The sequence below is a fragment of the Phaethon lepturus genome, unplaced genomic scaffold (assembly GCF_000687285.1).
Source record: "Phaethon lepturus isolate BGI_N335 unplaced genomic scaffold, ASM68728v1 scaffold11145, whole genome shotgun sequence".
In the NCBI taxonomy this organism is placed as follows: Eukaryota; Metazoa; Chordata; class Aves; order Phaethontiformes; family Phaethontidae; genus Phaethon; species Phaethon lepturus.
Window position 1 is genome coordinate 1 of NW_010542693.1, and position 21,741 is coordinate 21,741.

At 38.8% G+C, this 21,741-nt stretch overlaps 2 protein-coding genes across 2 annotated transcripts in view; one reads left to right on the top strand and one right to left on the bottom strand.

Annotated features, from left to right (window-relative positions):
- Positions 1 to 136: 136 nt before the first annotated feature.
- Positions 137 to 7,783, top strand: SRI (sorcin). The gene is made up of 8 exons (XM_010288115.1): positions 137 to 187; positions 737 to 820; positions 4,290 to 4,359; positions 5,094 to 5,137; positions 6,157 to 6,304; positions 6,459 to 6,572; positions 7,028 to 7,086; positions 7,723 to 7,783. Exons 1-8 carry the CDS (start codon positions 137 to 139, stop codon positions 7,747 to 7,749), a joined length of 597 nt encoding a protein of 198 aa, XP_010286417.1. The 3' UTR covers positions 7,750 to 7,783.
- Positions 7,784 to 17,136: 9,353 nt separating this feature from the next.
- ADAM22 (ADAM metallopeptidase domain 22) overlaps positions 17,137 to 21,741 on the bottom strand; it is a gene marked incomplete at its 5' end in the record, with an annotated part of 73,083 nt that continues 68,478 nt past the window's right edge. Inside the window, 2 exons of the mRNA XM_010288116.1 lie at positions 17,137 to 17,940; positions 19,071 to 19,194. Coding sequence (XP_010286418.1) covers positions 17,920 to 17,940; positions 19,071 to 19,194 — 145 coding nt within the window. The remainder of the gene's footprint in view (positions 17,941 to 19,070; positions 19,195 to 21,741) is intronic.

Genomic DNA, 21,741 nt, shown 5'->3' on the forward strand with positions numbered 1-21,741 from the left:
GCTTCTGCGGGTCCGCTCCCGCTCCCCGCGTCGGCCTCTCGCCCCATCCCCCGATGGGGGGATATCTCCGGGAGTATCTCCGATACCTTGTGTAAAGCTGTCTTCGCTGCCTGGGGCCAGTAAACGGCTAAGCGGCATGGAAGAGCGAGGTACGCCTGATCAAACTCCGGCCTTCTCCGAAACAGGCGTATTCCTGTCTTGGCAAAAGATGGGTACAGACTCCGTTACACAGATTGTCGGTTCGGCTCAGTCAAACAGGATTAACTTATGTCATTCCATGGTTTTCACTTAAGAATCCATTTTATTTAAAAATTTCCATGCTTAATGCATTTTCTTCCAAGTATTTTCCCTAGAGATCTGTCTTGCACCACTTTTTTGAAGTGAAAAGAAATATCTGCAGTGCCTTTGTCTTATCTTCAGTACCTCATTTTCTGCTCGTAGCAGACTGAAATTCAGCCTTAATGAGATATGCCATACTGTATCTAGATCAGTGGATTGCTTCTATGCAAAGTCTTACATTGATCTACTCATAATAAATGAGTATATCGATAAGATTGTGTCTTGCTGGTTGGTTGTTGGTTTTTTTTAAAATAAATTTCTGTTTTGGTTGGTTTGACTTTTTTGTATGACGTGTATTTATAAAAACACAAGTTGATTCTTAAGTACAAACACTGCAGTTTCTTAACAGTTAGCTGAATCATTGATTTAAAATTAATTTTCTTCTTGATTTATATAGTATGGAGGAGCTCCAGGAGGACCAGCATTCCCTGGACAAGCTCAGGATCCTCTGTATGGTTATTTTGCTGCCGTAGCAGGGCAGGTAAAGTTATAAAATGTTATTTATTTTTTGGATTTTTTTTTTTCCCTTGGGGAATAATTTCTACATTAGCTTTTGGAATGAGGAATGCCTAATATTTGCAGTGAAGAAAATTGTTGTTTCAAGTTAAAAAAAAAAAAACAACGTCAAATACAATAGTTTTACTTAGCCTATCTGCTATATATAGCTGTGTAGCTGTACCATATAGCTATATACACACAGTATCTATACAGTTTAAATAATGCTGTTAGTTTCTATATAGTGTGTGTCAATCATAGAATCTTTGGGTTGGAAGGGACCTTTAAAGGTCATCTAGTCCAACCCCCCTGCAATAAGCATATGTGTATATATATACACGTATGCATGCAGGTGCTGTATTTCCTATGTAAGTATGTACAGGGACTGTATAGTTACATGAAATGTAACTGAATCGTAGCTCAGCTCTGGGTGGGGAATGCTGCTAGTTTCAGGAGAGAGAAGCCAGAACTGATGAGAAGTATGGGCTGTGGAGATGGGCTAGCTGAGAGCAGGACATGCTAATAAGAAAGAGATTGTTACATGATCTTAATAGACTCACAAATGGAAAAGTAGTCTTGAGTTGTGCCAATATCTGGGTTTGCTGGTAGGATAGAATGATTATTCTTTTAGAGGAAAAGGCACTCTCAACTTTCATTCAGGCCTTTCTTTTTACTTTCCTGTCATTCTGCACAGCATTTTTAATTTCTTTCATGTAATTTTGTGTCATATATTGGTTTTGTGTGATTATGCATGTTACTAGAAATAAGTAGTTCTTGAACTATGTTACAAAGTTTAGGAGCAGATAAGTTAGGTTTATTGAGCTGTTCTCAGCTGTTTTTGTTCTGTCAAATAAGACAGAACAAAAAAAGTTCTGTCTGTGTTAGCCATGTGTATTTATTGCACACTTCTAGGGTGTGCGCAAATCTAAAACTCTGCTCCTGGATGTTATCCACAGATAGACATAACCACAACATGAAAGTTTGAATTCAGCAATAGTAGCTGATGTTTAAATTCCCAGTTTAAGATTGCAATTTGGGTTATTTTTGTTCTCTATGGTAATCTTTTCAATTTATAATGCATCTTACCATCTATATGTTACTTCTTTAACTGTGCTTATGAAAATACATAGACTATGTATTTTTGTAGTAAAGGAGAGCACTGGAATGACTTGCGTGTAGTGAGGCAGGCCTCTCAGGTAAGGTGGAGCCCAAGCTAAACTCTGCTGAAGGTGCTGACAGTCTGCCTGCCAGCTGAGATGCTTTTGCACCAGGTGCCACCTGGATGTGCCAGGAATCGGCAGTGGAGTCAGTGACTGACGCTGGAAAAATGAGTAAGCACCTGATGTAAAGAGAAAGGGGGGTAACGGCAAACAGGATGCAGCCCTGTGGGGAAGAGGTGGCAGGAGCTGGACCTCACCAAAGCATAGACCATCCCGAGGCTTCTCAAGTGAGGCGTGGTCACTGAAAGCTGGGGAACCGGTTAGCACTTAAGTAAGAGTACTCAAGTTAGTACTCTTAAATACTTTTTATTCTTAGAAATCATTCCTTATTCAAATGAACTGGGCAGCTTTTGAAATGTTATCTTTGGAATTGGAAGAGTCAGTTTCAGAGACCAGTGGCCGTGCAGAACTAAAAACCCTGCGAGCAGACAGTGAAATGACAATATAAATTGTCAGTTGCTTTTACAGCCATCTGTGCAAGTCTGTAAAAAGCTACATCTCACGGTCTTCTGTATGTACTTAGTGTAGAATTAGTAAAGTTTTTGGCTATGGTTTGCTGCTCTCTGTGTAGTTTTTATGCCTATATAATACATAATGTTATCTCTGAGCTTTCTGTGAAGTAGTTTGCCACAGAGATCTTGTCTTAGATTTGAGGAATTAGTTTTCTTTGTCTAGAGAAGAAAGTCAAAGGTATTGTTTCAAATCTTTATTAAATTAATTGAGTCTGTCTTTGTAGGAAGTAATACTTTTCTTTTTTTAGTCTGTTCGCAAAGCCCCTATGCCTTGTCTAGTTTAACTGCTTAAGTTCTACTCAAAAAAAAAAAAAAAAAAAAAGCCAAGCATCTTTCTGATAATGTTAACCATGATTACAAATCATGCTTTTCTGTCTTCCTCCTTATTTTAAAGTTATGCAGATCCTTCCTTTGTTCCAGAAGACACAAGGGCTTTGAAGAGATTCGCTGCTTAATATGCATGCTATTTCAAATCTCTTTTTTCTTTTCTTTTTTTTTTTAATTGTCCTCTGAATGTTAAGTTGTAGATGCATCTGTATAGTTAGACTGATGGAGTAGATTGGAAGCAGTTTTGGGTTTAGCTGCAATTAATTTCACGTAGAATCAAAATGTTGTTGGTCTTTTTTCAGACTTTGTCAAATATTATGTAACATATTAACTACTATTTGTCCTATAAATAATGATACTTCATTTCTGAAAGTTGCCTGGCTGTGCCATTCCTACCATGCCATTTAGTAGCATATCTCTCTTCTTAAAAAGAAGAAGAAAAAATGCGTACTGAATTTGAAAACATAAGGAAAATGCTGAGGCAAATAAATTTGTTTCAAATATAAAGAAACTCTCTTTTCCCTATTTAATGCTTTACAAAAGTCAGGTCATTTTTTATATCTACAGATATAATATTCCATCCTTGAATGAGGTTATATTATACTCAAACTATCTGTGAACCGAACTTCATGTTGGGGTTTGAGGAAAGTTACCTAGAATTCCAGCACCGCTTTTGACAGCTCATTGCTTTCGATGAATTGGCAGTTGCTTTCTCTATTTGGCCCTGCCCAGGATGCACTGGAAGTGAGTCATTTTCCAAACATGCAGATTGGTATCTTTTCCGGGTTTCTTTTGGTTTTCTTTCAATTTGCTTTCTGCTTTTGTTTGTTCTGCAAACAACTTAGTATTCAAAAAAAACGAGGTTTTTTTAGATTTGTGAGTCTTAAGGCTGTCTTGAGAAGAGGGTCTTTATGATCTGGTTCTAGGTAGCAGTACTGTAGCAGTGAGATCATAAACATGTAATCTAAAGTGACCACAATACTGAGTAAGTTAAGACTGGTACTTTTAAGGAGAGCTGTCTTGCTGTTCAAAATTTTGCAACTTGGTTTCTATTAGGGTGACTCTGGGGTATATGCTACCAATATTTGATGTGGGTTTGTGGTTCTTTTTTTTTTTTTTTTTCAGTTAAGTTTAGAGCAAACCTGCCGATCCTGTTCATTTTTTAGTACATCACTAGATGAGAAAGCTAATGCATATTGCAAAAATATCCACAAAAGAAACATCATAACAGGTACGGGTTATAAAAGGCAATTTCTATCATATAGCAGACAGGTAATCAGTTATTTTTTGAAGGGGTAACTAATTTAATGCCACTGCAAAGGGAGTGGGTACTGGGAATAACCAGCCTGGGAGAGGGAATTAAAACAATAGCTGATACATGTTCTGTTATTAAAAGGATGGACAAATAGATGCTGATGAGCTACAGAGATGTCTCACCCAGTCAGGGATTGCAGGAGCTTATAAACGTAAGTTAATGATTTAAAATAACCAAAGCAACCCCAACCCTCAAGCATACTAATTCTTATGCCATCTACTAGAAAATGCTTGTAGTTGTGCCTTCTGCAGATGTTTGGGGTTTTTTTGTTTGCATGGTGGAAGGGCTTTCTTTCCACATGGGCTACTTCAAACATAAATTCTCTGTATTCAGTTCTGTGCATATAGGACTTCCCTTCTCAGCCTCCTTAGTTCCCCACTGCTGAGCTGTAGAGTTTCAGTGTTTTGTAACAGACAGCCAATTCTTAAAGAGATGTTTTGCTTTGTTTTCTCAATTGAGCTTTGATACTGACCAAAAACTTCTCTGGTGGGACTCCTCTGTTGGGCACCTAGTGTTCAGTTTACAAAATTGAGCTTCTATGAGTAAACTGGCTTCCTCAAGTGGTGTCTATGGTGAAATATAAATGACCACTTTGACTGAAACCCAAAACCTTTAGATTGAGATAAGAGCAAATTAATTTTAAGTATAACTTGAATTGCCTCCAGGTTGTCTGCTGTCAGCTTTTCTAACAAGTAATGATAAAAAATGATTAATCTTACTTGGATCAAAGTATGGTATGGCTACGTACAGTGGAAGCAATTATATAATATTTTATACATTGTAATATATTATCAGTGTATAATAAAAAGCAATTTAAACTGTTATGTTTAGACAAAACTGAAAATCATTCTTCTAACTTATTTTTCCTTTTTCTAATTTAAACAGCTTTCAACGTAGAGACTTGCAGACTCATGATCTCAATGCTGGATGTATCCTTTACTATGAATTGTAAACATTTTTGCATTACATAAGCAGAGATGAGAAGGTGCCCAGAATTTGAGAAATGCTTTGTAATTACCATTCAGCTCTTATTTGATAAGTGTTATGATCATTATAATTGGGGAACTACACAACTCCATTCTTAGTCATTTTGCTGAATGAAATAATACTAATAAATGAGGCTCTCGGTGACCGATCTTCTTACAACAAGTGGTATCCCTGCAAGCCTAGGGGCCTGTTTCTCCATTGCATGAAGAGTCGGGTCTGGCAGCCCAGAATGGACTGTTGTGCAAATCGCTCATTGTGCTTTTGAAATTGGATGACATTGTAGATGTCCTGCCTACTGAATTAAGCATTTGTACTACACAGCCTGAATACAGTCCCCCTAAATCCTGTTCCCTGAATGAATCAGGTTTGAGTATCTAATGAGGTGGTATCTGGCATTCAGCAGTAGGACCTATGGAAGACTTAGGTATACTGCGCAAGGTTGGAAACTTTGAAGTGTTTTAGTCAAAAGTTGAGTTGTCATGTTCAAATGTTTTGCTATTGAAAAAAAACAGAAATGAAACCAGAAGGGCTGTTAGCTCACCTGGAACAAACCACTTAGAATATGAGAACACTGATGATACTCAAAGTAATTTTTAATTTGGCATCTGTTTTTATTTCAGGTGTATATTTTATTGGTAACAATTACACTGCGTCAGGTAAAAGAGAAGTGTGTGAACTAAGTTAAATTCACAAAGAGCAAATAGTTTTATTGTGTTTCACTGAGAAATGCGGAGAGCAAGTTATCTGAGCTTTGGTTTTGGTCGGTAGTATTATGACCGTGCTGTGGGATGCTGTAGTTAGTTTTCTACCAGAAAAATCAATAATAGTAAAATATTGTAACTGTTGGCCTTCAGGAAAGAGTTTTTAACTACAGATGATAAAAATACAAATTTCCATTGAAGAAGAGGGCGCTTTTTAAAAAAATTTTTAAGATAAATGTTTTTCTTAGCTTTGCAATCAGAGGGATATGTCTGGCACACTGGGATTTAATGAGTTTAAAGAACTCTGGGCTGTGGTTAATGGCTGGAAGCAACACTTCGTAAGTTTTGACAACGACAGAAGTGGTACAGTGGATCGTCAAGAACTGGAGAAAGCCTTGATGAACATGGGTAAGTTGTGAAATGTTCTTGCTTCTGACTTACAGCACTTCCTTGTACCAGTTATCATCCTGCAGTAACTGACCCATGATCTTTCCAATTAAAAATGTGTTGGATTCTGTTAACTTACCTGTCTTTTCAATATAGACTTTTTATTTTCAAACAGGATTTAGGCTGAGCCCACAAGCAGTGACGGCAATCACAAGGCGATACAGCACTCATGGAAAGATTACATTTGATGATTACATTGCCTGCTGTGTGAAACTCAGAGCTCTCACTGGTATGCTGGATTATAGCCTTGTTATGATCATCCCCATAATATTTTTATTTAATAAAATCTCATTACTCAGTTACCTCAAGTTCAACTTTAACTTTTATGTAACACAAAATAGGTTTATTTCAATAGAGTTTACAGGCAGAACTGGAACAATTATATTTTTTAAATCCCCACTGAAAAATGGTCTTAAAACTAATGCAGCATTTATTCCAGAGACTAGAAGAGTTATGTTCTCAAAATTGGGAAACTATTTATCAACAGAACATGAAGGGTTGTATCTGATAATAAAAAAACAAAGAACAGGAAATGAAGTCTTGGAATGAATTGCAGTATTCTTCATGAGTTCTCATTCATTTTTATGAATAACTTTAATGAAAGTACAGTGCATTTTAAACAAATGTATTAACTGTAATTCTTCTTACCTGGTTTCTGGTTTTTTTTTCAATGCATTTTTGCAGAATGTTTTAGAAGAAGGGATACATCTCAGCAGGGTTTTGTGAACTTCCAGTATGATGATGTAAGTGAACTTTAAGGACTCAGTTAAAGTTACAGCGTAAAACTGAAGAAAAACTTAAAACTGAAGACGAACAGTAATGATTTGAGTTTGTTTCTGTCTTCTCTATCCTTGTGGTGTTACCCGAGAGCATAAAGGTTCTGAGTTTTGCGGAGTATTGTCTCAAAAACTTTTCACATATTTTAGAGTTCTGTGAAATGTTGTTTTGCATTTTTGTTTGGACTTCTTAGTGGTGTGGTTCAAGACAATCTAAGAGGCTATGTTGCTTGCCAACATCACTTTTTGTGACTTTTTTTGCCACTTTAAGGCTTGGTCGGCATTTTTCCTAGGAAAGGCTGGGGTGGTGCCATGGGGACAGACACAAGTCACAGTGAAGCTTATAGGTCTTGGCTTCCTGGCCACATCTGTGCAAGAAAAGGGAACACTACATTCAAGTATTCTTGGTTTTTTTGTTGTTATTATTAAGGAGATGCTTTGTTTTAATTAAGTATTAGCTAATTTTCCTATTTAGTTTCAAAGCTTTGTTGTTCATGGACTGAGCTTCTTTACAGAAAAGGGTAGTGACAATGGGTATTCTGGAGAAAAAGTGAAAACTTGTTCTCTACCATATATCTAATAAGTGGTTATTCTTTTTTTCAGTTCATACAGTGTGTTATGAGCATCTAAATCAAGAGGAAGGAAGCTATGGATGATCACGATTAACATTCCAGTTTGTGTTTTGCTTTGCCAAATCTTCCAATGATTGTGTATCTCAGTATTGGAAATTGCGTATTTTATGAAGGTATTGCTGTACACACTTGCATTTTTTTTAGTTTTGACAATGACGATGAACTACTCCTGCACTGTCGTTTTCAACTTTCAACCTGTGATTATTGAAGATGTTTTTATTTTCATAAACTTGCAATTCACTACATATAACTCAAATTATGCAGATATGAAATTTTTCTGTACTGTGTTTACTTTCCTGTGATTCACTAAAACCAGTTCCTGGAGTGCAACTTACCTTTTTCATTCTTAAACAGTGTCGTGTTTATGACATAAGATAATACATATTCTTTTGTTTTTGACAGCATAAGACACATGTACAAACTGAAAGAGATTTTGGAATAATCATTTTATGCTAGTCTGTTAGAACATCAGTAAGTTTGAGTGGCTTATTTTGACAGCTAGCTATTTTCAGGATGAAGTCTGTGACACCATGCACTGAGCATAAGACTACCTGTCAGAACTCCAGTGATGCAACAAAACATGGCAGAGAACTCTTCTAGCAGTGTGCTTTTGTATAGGGGCCTTATGCTCCAGTAAGATTCTTGCTATGTTTGTGTCACTATATAAACTACTTTCAAACATACAAAAAACTACGCTGTGTCTGTTTATACATTAACCTTCCGTTTAACAATAAACTTCTAAGCTGCCAGACTTCAGTCACATCTAAATCTGTTTCTATCATCTCCACTTTAAACCCTAACCAGTAGCCTTTCCTGCCTCCATATGCCAACTAACATACAAGGGCCAAATCCCACTTCAAAAAATTCTTGCCAGATTACTATTTCAGATCACAGAAGTAATTTACTAACACCGCAGAATTTACATGAAAGCAGATACAGAAAGGCAAGACCTTTTTGCCTGAGATTTTTCAGGGGAAAAAAGAGGGTTTTGTTTGGTGGGGTTTTTTGGTTGATGATTTTTTTTTTTTTAGAGGGAGATTGACATTGTATGGGAAGAGGGAGTGGCATAACTATATGGAGGCAGTTCAAACTTACTGGAAAAAACTTCTGTTAACATTGGTCACTTCTACCTACCACAGAGGGCTGATACAAATTTTTGCTAGCCTTGTAAATGCAAAGCGTGTCAGAAGAATGTTAAAAGAAGTATTTCTCTTACATTAGTGGTTTAGAGCACTGTTGGGGAGGAACCTTTGCACTAAGGAATGAAAGCAAAACTATACATACATGTGTGTATATGGCACTGGACAAACAACAGAAATAATCCTCAGAGCAGAAATCTTATTTGAAGATACTGTTTTATACCCTAGCTTGCTAAGAACAGTCTAAAATCTAGGTCTCTCATTTCTAGGCTGTAAAGGCAAAGCTAGCTCATCTCACCTAAAGAAGCAACTAGTCACTACTTAAAGTCAGAATCCCCTTTGCATATCGCTTCTAGTTTCATTCCCTAACTATTTCTCTTTCTGGCCTCAAAAATGAGTTTTAAAGGTGTAGATGTGGCTATACTTCCCCATTCTGATAATTGTACACTGTCCTGTTGCACACAAAGTTGGGAAAGACACAAGGAATGCTACAGAAAGCATTTCTAACATAATGATCAGAGTCCATAAGGGTTTGTCTGACTGAAGTAGCCAACATCAGATTTGCTGTAGTTAGAACTTTGACAGCTGACAAAGTTAGTAAGCCGAGTATGAAGCAAAGCCTGTTCTTCCTGGAGAGTTTTGATTAGACCATTTTGCATAAATACAATATTCATCCACTGTTAATTTTACCGTAAAAAAGATGACATCTTTACCAAAATGCACATTGCCCACACGTTTCTCTCACACTTCTGCTTAATGGTATTTCTGGTCTTGTACTGGATTTGGCTGGGATGGAATTAATTTTCTGTATAGCAGCCTGTTGGGTGCTGTCGTTTAGATTTGTGACTAAAATAGCAGTGATAATACACCAGTGTTCTAGCTGTTGCTGAGCAGTGCTTGCACAGCATCAGGGCCTTCTCAGTTTCTCACTCTGGGACCCCAGTGAGTGGGCTGAGGGTGGGCAGGAGGCTGGGAGGAATTGTGGGGGGGCAGCTGACCCGAGTGGACCAAAAGGATATTCCATGCCCCATAACATCATGCTCAGCAGTAAATCTGCGGCAGGGGTGGGTAAGTCTCTCCAAAACAGCTGTTGCTTCGGGACTGGTTGGGCATGTGGTGAGTGATTGCTTTTGCATGGCTTGCTTTCCCCGCTTTTTCCCTCCACTCATTAAGCTGTTTTACCTTGATCAATTTTTTTTTGCTTTTGCTCTTCCAATTCTCCACCCACCACAGGCCTGAAACTACTAATGAAAGAAAACATCAGGCAACAATGAATATAACATTCTTGTAGATAATTGTAACTTACTAAGTTATCCGAGATGCCACGGAAGTTCCACACTACTATACAAGTATGAAGTTATGCAAAAAGTCATGAGAATTACTGATGAAATAATACGTGGGAGTAAAATTGTGCCTACAAATAAAAGCTTGGCTTGAAAAATCTGTTCATCTTAGGTTTGGGGGGGTGGGGGGCAGTACTTTTTCTTAATGAGAAGCGTAACAGGTGTCTGGAGCAATGAAAGAAGAGGACAGTAACAAACACGCTATGCCTTTCTCAGTTTATTTCCCCAGGCTGAATTAGTTTTGGCACCAGCCAGCTACTGGGCAGTGAAATGCTCCGAGAACATCAGTGTGAACCAACAGGGTTTTCTTCAGGGATCTTCTTGTAAACACAAAACAGAGAAAACTGGAAAAGGGGTTGCTCCAAACCCAGGAATAAATTCTAGCTTATCCAAGGAAGAATTGCTTGTTCTCCGTAAGCATTTCAAAAATCCATGGTATTCACAGGGACTGATAGGATTAATCATCTTTCATGTTTAGACATAAACTAAGATAATACAGTTCAGGAGTGAATACAGAATTTGCTGTCATCTAGCTAAAAAAAAGCCACTTGGAACCTATGTGAAAATTGCTTCCTCATTATGAGTTGATTCAGTGGGCAATCTGAATATGCAAATTTCCTGCTTTAGGGAAACAGTTATCTATAACTCAGAATTAAGGGTTTCTCTTTTCCCAAAAGGCATACTGGGAAGGATGCTTATACGATACTAAGTGGAGTGGTTGCTCTTAACCTTTGGGCACAAATTGTGCATAGTTTAGATTTTTTTTCTAAGTTGCCCTCAGACATGCAAACCTAAGGAACAATAATTTTAGATTAATTTTTAATTATTTTAAATAAATCAATAAAATTTTAACAGTAATTTTGCCTTGGGAACAGTAGGAACCTAAGACAAAGACGGGGAAGCTCACAGGATCATTTTCAACCCTGGAATTTGAAAAATCGCATCTGTATTCTGTTCTATTGGCCATTAGCTTTTTTTTGCCATGCATGCAGCACCTTTTTTTTACAGAGACCTATAAAACAGGAAGTGATAAATATAAGGACTTACGAGAACAAAATACACACAACGGTCTTTGTCATTGAAAGTCACTTTACTGATGTTACAATATGTTAGTAACATTGAAAACCACAGGCATTTGTATTAAATACTCTCATAGAAGTGGATACTGTGATGCTGTTATTAAAAGTGAGCAGGAATTTAGAACCCCGAATTACAATGATTTGATTTTATAAAAAGCAACGTTTTGTTGAGCTACATGAAAGCCAGATTCATTCACTTCAACAGCCCAATGCCTGTAATGTTTATGACAAAAATACCACACTCAAAGCTAGAAAGCTGCAAATTGTAATGCTTCATTTTGGTGTTTGTCAAAATCTTATGTTTCTATTACATCAGGTACGATTTTTAAAGGATTTTAACTAGCAAAGACAACAATATGATGAAGATTGGTTGTTTTTGCCAATACTAGCCCAACCCCAATGGTGAAACATGGTTCTCCTTGCCTCTCTCAATGTTGTGCCAATAAGGGCTAGTATGAGTGAAAAAATAGATAGCTCTTTTTTACAGCAATGCCAAAGATTAGCACAAAATGAAGCTGGTAGAGCCGACTGGTATATACCACCCCAAAAGCTTTGCTGAAAGAACTGGGCATACTGTAAATAGTGTTTTCTCCAACAGATTAAAAATTCTGTAATGCTTTGCTATTCTGAAAAAAATACTTTGCATTTATGCAACAATAAAAATAAGTACTGTATTCTATATAAAACACTACCTATTGTAATATATCTTTACCCCTAAGAAAAGAAAAATTAGGTTATATATTCACAGTTTGAATATATTCTGGACTGTATTTCCAAGCACAAAATATGCAGAGTCTCTACACAGGCAGTGAGCAGGAGTCCTTGTACCAATAATCAAAATAAATCAGCATTTACTGTTATACTGAGCCTTACAATATTGCATGTTTAGCTGCTAGCACCACTATACTTACAAGGTCAGTCAGGCCTATATACAGAATTTCTAACGTGGTTGTAAAAATAGACTCTCCATGCTAAAGTTAGAATATATAAGGTCTTAAGGCCCCATGTTAAGGTTTTTTTTAACCAAAACTTACTTTTTTTATTCGGAGGAATACAGAAACAGAAAAAAAAAATAGCTTGTTGCTTTGACATTTTATGCTCTGGTAATTAAAAACACTGTAAGAAAGACACCTGTAATCTCTCCCTTAGAGAATGTTTCTTTTTAACTGCTCTGTGTTTACTTTCCCCAATGTTCCTCATCTCGTTCTGAATGGTACTGCAACTGCAGCCTGTCTATGTAGCAGAAGTTTTAAACAATTTAAAACTGGCTTAGCTAAAGTGATTTTGAAACTGGTGTAGATAGGATTTTAGAGAACTAAAACCACCAGACCTGGCTACGTGAGACAATTTTGAAGTCAGGTACCAAGGTTCTCAAGTTTGAGCGAACCACCACATTTGTGTGTTCTGAACTTACTTTTACCGCTTGTCTTGGTTACTTGGCTGAGATAACATTTTAATATTGACTGTTGTAGGGCTTTTCTAAATAGTTGCAGAAAACTTGTGGAATAACAAGATACCACGTGCTGGGTGTACGAGCTACTGCTTCCAAAGCTTTAGTTTACATCAGCATCCATACTTGAGGCACCAGAAGTGTTTTTTGTAAGCTGACTTGGAAAATACTCGGGTCAAAGGAGTGTGTTAGTGTAGGTGATAGGAAGTATTACTTCATTTCCCATTTCTGGTGAAATCACACTTAACAGTCCTACTGTATTGCAATTATGTCTACACAATCAGTTTCACCGTTTTCTTTTTTTCCTGCTCCGTTAGCCGAATAGTTATGTGCACACAGGAACAACACCCTACTGTGCAGTCATGTGAAGACAAGCTGTACATGCGTGCAGTTTATTCATATGTGTCCATGAAATCTGATCAAAGTCAAATCCCATATTGCTGATAAATGGTATATGGTTTGTAAGCCATGCAAATAGCAGGTCATCAGCTCAGCAGTCTGATAGATAGCCATTCTGGGCAAAAAACTGGGTTCAGAGAAGACCAGAATGCTCAAGCTCTTTAAAAATGAGGTAAATAACCTCACACTGTGGTTGATAACAGTGGCCCAAACAGCCTGCTAATGATTACAGCTACTCCAGTAACTTAAAGAAATGTATGATCTTCAGACTTGGAGCAAGAGAACTAGGACACAGCGCAAATTTTGGGTTCACAGACTGATTAAAGAGGCTTAGGCTTCAACAATGCTAGAGGGTGAGAAAGACACAGGATGACTGAGCCACCAAATGGTTCTACCAGTGCAAATTGCACGAGACATGTGGCTCCGTCACCTACACTGTCGCAAGACTAGACGATGTATTAACAGCGCTGGAAAGACCTTATTCAGGCCATTGTGTGGAAAGGCAACTAAGCAGTTTTTCGATCTCAGACAACCAACACAGGAGGCTGTTAATGGATGTAGCTGTCATTCATGGAAATGCTTTTCAGTAGGAGTGGAAAGGGGATGGAAGAGCTTGCTGAGTTTTACGCTGGAGTTTCGTAAGTTTGCTTAAAACAGCTATGTATGGGCTTCAATAACAGAGCAAGTCCTAAGAGCTAACCTGCTATCCCATAGCATTAGAGAGTCTCATCCTTTCACGTTACATCCTATCCTATTCATTAAGGAATGAAATAACTGCAAATTTGGTCAGAATTTGTAGTATATGCATGCCTGTAATAGTGTATGTACCTATTCTTAGCTCTGGTTTTGAAAACAGTTGTCACATTGGTGTTGACAAGACCACTCAGTTAATTTAAAACCAGCAACAGGGATTCAGGTGAGAGGACTTCAGTACGCTAGCTATTGACACAATTTCTTTCTGGTTTTAATTTGGGCTGTAACCCAAAGGCCCATTTGTTCATTAGCACAATCAAAACTATCTAATGGGTACATCAGCTTAGCAGGTTCAACAGCTCATAAATCAGGAACAAAACCCTGAAGTCATTTGGAAGCAGCTACCTTCAAAGTCAAGTCACACTTCAAATCAGGTAACTGGCAAGTAGTGACTTCAAGTTCACAACTTACGCAGAGATAGGCTGTATAAAATGAACAACCTCTATAAAACTACTTAGTTAAATACAATAAAATTATATGTAAGTTATCAATCCGTCACAACCATTTCTGGTAAACTGCCTGAGTATGTTCACCAAAAGTCTGTAATACGGATTACTGAAGTTCTTATGTCAACAAATTCAGAATTTTAAACCGTGGACTCACTGTGCAGCAGTATTATTTGGATACAATCTCTATTTTCCAGTCTCCATCAGTTGGTCATATTAATTTTATTTTAAATTATACAAGATTCTTCTCCCACACATTGAAATACATAACCCTCATCTTGCAGGTCCTATGCTCACATGGACAATTACTTGTAATGTATTCAGAAGATAACCTCCCCACTTCAACAGGCATCTACAGCACAGCTGGCAGTAACTAGTTCATTTATTAAAATAAAAATAAAAGCAAGAGTCTCAATGAGTCAAAATGAGTGAGCAATCTTACTGACAACACAAGTACTCTGTTTTAGTCTGGATGAGGTATTATGTGGCAATTCATATTGCTATTGCCAGTGTAACTAACTACAGTAGATAAAAATATTTGCAGTCTTCAAGGTTATGAATCTGGCAGCTTTCCAACGGCACACTACCCACAGAATGTAAGCAAACAACTTCTCTCTTCGACCTCCGCTGGCTTTGGAGGCTCACACAGCCTTACCAGTTCAGGTTTTGTGCTATGACAACAAGGTCTCCAAGTTACCAACCTGATGCAAAATTCTCAGCAAAATTTTGCCAAAAATCAAAATCCTGTGACGTTCTCACTCTAGACCATCAAAGTGAAAGTCAGCATTTATTTAACTTAAACTTAGTGCTCATAACTAGACTTCTAGTCACTACGTATCTCTAAATGTGAAAGTGACTGCTGAAGTTACACTACACATATAACTTTTATCATCGTATGCGACAAATTAACTATACCAAGAGTGAAGCCGAAAGTACATACTACATTGAAAATACAGTCAGGAGAGCCATTTGTTTGCAAAACAGGAAGCTGTGACCATTACACAAAGAGCCAGTATGTTAATATCCAGTTCAGTCTGACAAATCTTGCTTCTCGATAAGGCAAAATGGAAAGGGAAGAGTAAACAGTGGTAAATGTAAAATATGCACAGAAACCTAACAGGATTATTCCAAATTACACACTAGTTTGTATCCAAACAACATATCATAAAAGGCACATGATGAACAGTCCAGTTACTGAAGACAAGATACTAATATGGGAGGGAAAAACAGCTTCCAGGCGACAGAGTAACACAGCGGCTATCGGGTTAGCATAATATCCTAATGTGGGTGAGCTCCTTGAGGGTCCTGCTCAAAGTCCAGTGAAATCAATAAAAGACATATTGATTTCAAGTGATTATGGCTCAGGCCCTAATTTCATGACCTATACGCTACCAACTATTTTCAATCCAGTTACCTACACTCAAAGTAAATCTTTGCAAAAAATATTCTTCAGTGCTGACAGGTATCTACTCTTCACAAAAGTGCAGAATCTTTTCCTAAAGCAATTACAAGTGACTGGCTCCTTCCAGATGCTCTATCTGCATCCACTTGCACTCACTCATATTTGTCTTCCTCCAAAATACTTACCAGAACCTGTTGACTGTGAAAGAAAATAATTTGAACTCCAAGGCCAATATTTTGTCATAATCCAACACACAGCCTAATCATAAAATATAGCGCTTCTAAAAATCTTACATACTTTACAGTTGCTGACATCTTTAAACATTTCTTAATTTAATCTTACATATATTTGACTTTATCAAAGGACTTAAAAGTTAAAAAAATATATTAAAAGGCTGCATGTGTTGGGTTCACTTATTAAAGGAAATACATGAAAGAGGTAGAAGATTCAGAAACACTGTAGATGTTCCCATCACAATAATATCTAATTGATCATACAGCTGTTGGGAAAGGTATTCAACTGCACCACACAGAATTGGGTGTTTTATTCTGCAATGGTACTACCTGAAGCTAAGAATTACTCAATTGTGGAAAGATGGAGCATTATAAACTGATTATATGTGGTCCAGTTTCTTACTGACTGAAAATTTCCAATCAAAAGGCATGTTTTACAACAGCCTTTAGGAGTCTCAGGTGTTAGAAATCTAACCATCCACTTACACACAAGATTAACATCTCCATGGTAAAGGGTTCATTCAACATGGTCATCCCCACCACCTCCCAATTTTTTTTAGGCTAAACTCCCCTGTACCCCATTTAAAGCCCCCAAAATTGTCAAGGGGGCTTCAGGAGCAGCAAGCATAGCATTCAAGCACATGGTAAAGGCGATTCCAGTAACAAATAAGAAGACAGTAATGAAACTGGCCACTTGCCCAGCACTGTTGTTACGTAGTGCAGTGAAACCATTATACTTCTCATAAGCTGTACCTTGTCATCTAAAACAGTGCCTGAAATGCTCTATCAAAAATACACAGCAACTCTCACCAGAAGGACTTCACACTACCACACCCTGAACTGACTACTTAGAAGTATTCCCAAATGTCCAGTAAGCTTGGACTGCTCATTATTTAAAGACTGTCATCTGCCGAGTCATTCTTGATCACACCTGTGAGAGGATACCCAGGTTATCTCATTGAGCAACGCATTTTGGCTGGTTCCTCTTACGATGATTTAAGACAAAGTGCTGCTGTACTGGTTTCTGCAGTCTGCCATACAACTGAGATTGTCAAGACAGTGTAAGATACTGAAAAGATAGTATAGATTTTGGTCAAACACCAGTTTCTGAGAGACATGGTTTTACAGTACTGTACTTTCTGTATTTCCAAAGTTGTCTGCTCGTAATATTAGAAAATTTGAAGTGTGATGTTAGTCATGACTGTTTCTTTAGGCATTTGGCAAAATACACTTATGTATAACAGCTATTTTTGACATTATCAAATGTTTACATATATACAATCTGTATACTGAGACTATAAACATGTAAGGTTAAAAAAAAAGATATAATCCTTGTTTGTTTGACGTTTATGTCATATAGTTGCCTTCCAAAGCTTGAAATCCTGTCACAAAAAAATCCTGTATTTCTTACTCCTGCATGCTAATTTCTACTACAGTATGTTGTTTATCCCTTACATGTGGAAAGTAAAGAACACAAGGTTCATGCATACAGCGTACACGTTTACATCGGCTGGGCTCTCCAGGAGGCGCATTCCCAGTTCAACTCTGGTCTGACTTGGGACTGTATTAAACCAGGGAAAAACCTCTCTTATGTGGGACTGGCAAACGGACTGCAGCTGGGATTCTAGGTAAGTGTATCTGTCATCATGCGGAACAGTCTTGCCACACGTCCAGGCTAATTATCCTGTTAACTGTTATGATTTTGGTTGTTCATCAAATCCATAAAATACCAGTCAAGAAAAAAGAAAGAAAGAAAGAAGACTGCTTTTTTCCCCCTTCCAGATGAGAGGAGGTCCTCGCTGTGATCTCTGCTGATCTTTCAAACTGTCTGAAGAGCAGATGAATGTGCAATGACTCAGTGATGCTGAGTTTCTATAAAATTCGAAGTAAACAGTTCTGATGTCACCCCAGGAAAACAGTGCAGCTAAATGGATGTCTCCCATAGCTGGAAAGGGGGAAAAGGAACACAAACACCCATTGAACAGCAAGATATAACAGGCTGTTACCCAAACAGTGTGAGGAGCTTGTTTGGGGAACTGCATCTATATCACTTGGTCTTCTCCCAGCTGCTGGCAGGTATCTGCTCAGACCACAAAGTCAGCCGACAGTCGCAAGCATTTCAGCACGACTTGCAGTTGGCATAGTAAATGTCCACAGCTGGGAGCGCAGAGTTTGAAGGACAAATGTCAGCGTAGCATCAAATTTGTACTAGACAGCTTTTACCTTACAGTTACGCTAACTAATATTAGCATAGAGAGAATTTCCCACTCCCTTCTGCCCGACTCTGCTGAGAGCAGTGTGAATTTCTGCTGTGGGTTTGCGCTGGGGCCAAGGCAGCTGCAGGGCTGCGATGCAGGAGCATGTGATGGGAATCTCATCCGCATCAGGAGCACGAACTAAAGCTATCACAAGTAAAGCTCCTGAAGTAAATTTCAGGGATTTTTTTGCTTATTCAAGTATCTGCTATGTCTGAACTGACATAAAGAAAGCAACAGCTGGTGTTGCCCTTTGGCAGCAGCTGGAAATGTCTCCCTGCACAGCAGCATCACCATCCATGGCATGTTCCAGCCATTGCTGCCCACCCTGGGGGGCCAGAGTGGGCTCAGGACATGCGGCAGCAAAGCCCCTCCAGGTGTGCAAGGGCTTGATGCAAGCTCTCAGCCCTTCCTTTCACTAGAACTTAGTCACCATGCCACAAGCTGGAAAGCAGCTATCCCCCAGCCCAAATGAGAGTCGCTGGCAGCATCAGCCCCCCAGCGGGGGTGAGGGAGGAGGGCCAGGCGCGCCGCCTGCTCCAGGGCTGCCCGTCCTCCGCAGCCGAAAGGCTGCCCCAGGCACGCTGTCAGCCTGAGGTAAGAAAACTAGTGAAATCTGGGCTTCCGGGCAGCTTTAAGAGCAACCTGATCACTGCCAGAGGCTCAGCCTTCAGCAGTTTCTGGAGAGAAGGGTACGAAGGAAATGCCACCGCTGCTCTCACTGTTAGTCACAGATCTGCTGATCTGCCAGGTTCTCCTTTTGAAAGACTGTCAGTAAATCAAGTCACTGAGGAAATGCACAGAGAAGAGGGACACGTACCCTGGCACTTTGCCTGTTGGCTTTTTTCTCCTCATCAGGAAGTGGCGGCATCGGGTAAGGGTATTTTCTGCTGGAAGCGATAGATCCAGTGGACGAAGATGGAGACTTTGCAGGAGACAGTGTCCTGAGATGTTGAAACACACAAAATAAATGTGATGTCTGCGGGTTCCAGCACTGCAACAGCAACTGCCATTACTCTGAAGCTTGGTTCAGAACCAAGTATATAGCTTATTATTAGCTCAATATCGGGGGGATAAAGTTGTTTGATCAGTTGTCTAATATTTCATGATATGAATAAAGTTATTTATAGCTTTCAGGAACACTGGAAGAAAAAATGAAATTTCCTACGTCCTACTAGACTTGTATGGCATAACAAAAACAATTTCTTAAACTGTTTTATATGGTACTGTAATTAATCCTTATAAAACTAACAAACCAAATCTGTAATTGAATAAATACAGAACTAAAAGATAGACATGGCATTATGAAGTCTAAATAGAAATGGTGATTGTATAAATACAGGCTAAACCATCTTCTGCCAGTGACTAAATGGCAATTATCAGTGCCTTTATGCATATCTTACACATCTCCTATATTGATACAAACATAGCAAATACATCTCTATTGTTTTGTAACACATTAGTTTACACAAATGCATGCACTTGGAGCTCAAACTGTTAGTTGTGAAGTAACAAAGGCATATACAAAGTGCTAATAACCAATTATTAGACATGCAAGCATCATACAGTGCATATTGTTCCAGCCAAAGAAAGAGTCTGATGAGAATATACAAAAATGGACTGATTATGTCAATGGCAATCAGCATTTCTGTACAAGGTGAGTAGAGTAAGCAGGAGCAAGTAAATGTTTGTATCACATGAAAGGCACTCTTTTCATGTCAATAAGGCAGCAGCACATTATTGACTGAAATTTTATACCCAAGAAAACTCTTATGCTTCTGTTTTGAGATTCTGCACTTTTCCCACTTGAGAGGTTCCTATCAGGCTCTAAATCTGGGCAGAATAAAAGGGACAAAAAGCCTCGAAGTAGAAAAATTGAGCTACCGTGGCTGCCTTCTCTTTTGCAGACTGAGGGCATTTTTCAAAGGAGGCCTCCAACTAGGGCAAGCACCATCACCCAGACCCTCCCTGAGCACTGCTACCTGCTATCTTTTGAACTTAACGCATCCCTGAAGATGGAAGGTTTTCTACAGACAGGTCTTCCAAGCCCCTCAGATGCAGCAGGGGTCTGCATGTTGTGCAGCTGTAGACCCCAGTGATGAGTACCATTGCCATCATCACTGATATGAAGGAGCCACAGGAGCCACCCCTGGCAGACAGCCCCACATCCCTGGCTCTGGCATTTAAAGGATCAGGTCTTTTCATCTAAGAGAGGATTACAGACAAGGCAAGGACTCTTTTGTGTCTGGAATTGTTGTGTATCTCTATTACTAAGTGAAATTAATTTACCTTTAAATAATTATTGTTTTATTTTGGACTAGCGTATCATATTGTTGTGTCTGTAGCTCCCTACAACAGCACACTCTCTTGTCTCCCATACAAACAATGACTGATGGTAGCCACGAGCAACAAGGTGTCAATGGAAATTATATGGCGAGAGCTCTCCAATCTGGCTCACAATGCTCTAACGCCTCATGCGGTAGCCTTCAAGTTCAACAGCACTTAAAAGATTTAGGTTGGTACAATTATCCAAACATGGATAATCCAAACATCTCCCATCCCTTACAAGGGCATCTTCAGCACATGCACTTTGATCACCCATTAAGATGAACTGGACATACATGAATGTTTTCAGGAAGAAAATTTCAAACAGCTACTGCAGTATAAAACAAGGTCTTCATATGTCCAGCATCATGGATCTGGGCACCAAACTGCACATGCAAGAAAACAGGTTATTTTAAAAAAGAAAATCCAGGGAAAAGTTCTCAACAGTGCCCTGCTGTTCACTACCTGTACACGTCCTCTCATCTCTGCCCACACTTGGACGGATAAGGTTCACTAATAAACTATTAGTGGATCTAGAATGAAAAAAGGAGAAGAGGAAGGGAGGAAGATAAGGAGAGCAGATTTTACATACTATCAGTAATCCAGTTATTAAAAAATTTTGCTCCACAGCTGCATGCATATATAATTAAATGTTTTAATTTATTACAATGCACCTGGAGATTAGAAGCAAGGAACTGGGGGTGTTAGATCTGACTTTGCAAGCCCTAGAAAGCTGTTTATATAGGTACCACAGCCAGGAGGTGGCACACAGAATGAAGGCATCTCTCATCCCTTAACAAGGGCATGTAGCAATAGGACAAGGGGTAATGGCTTTAAACTGAAAGAGGGTAAGTGTAGATTAGATATAAAGAAGAAATTTTTCACTATGAGGGTGATGAGGCACTGGAACAGGTTGCCCAGAGAGGTGGTAGATGCCCCATCCCTGGAAACATTCAAGGCCAAGCTGGATGGAGCTTTGAGAAACCTGGTCTAGTGGAAGGTGTCCCTGCCCACGGCAGGGGGGCTGGAACTAGATGATCTTTAAGGTCCCTTCCAGTCCAAACCATTCCATGACTCTATGATTCCTTGCCCCACAACCAGGCACACCTTGCACACCATAGGCTCTTCCCATGGGTTAATTTAGGCAGCACAAGAGGCGGCCATGG

Bases quoted from the DNA above. Each gene is read 5' to 3' on its own strand.
- SRI (XM_010288115.1), top strand. From the start codon at position 137: ATGGAAGAGCGAGGTACGCCTGATCAAACTCCGGCCTTCTCCGAAACA. The intron at 4,360-5,093 runs GTAAGTTAATGA...TAATTTAAACAG, and splicing joins GATTGCAGGAGCTTATAAAC to CTTTCAACGTAGAGACTTGC. The intron at 6,573-7,027 runs GTATGCTGGATT...GCATTTTTGCAG, and splicing joins GAAACTCAGAGCTCTCACTG to AATGTTTTAGAAGAAGGGAT.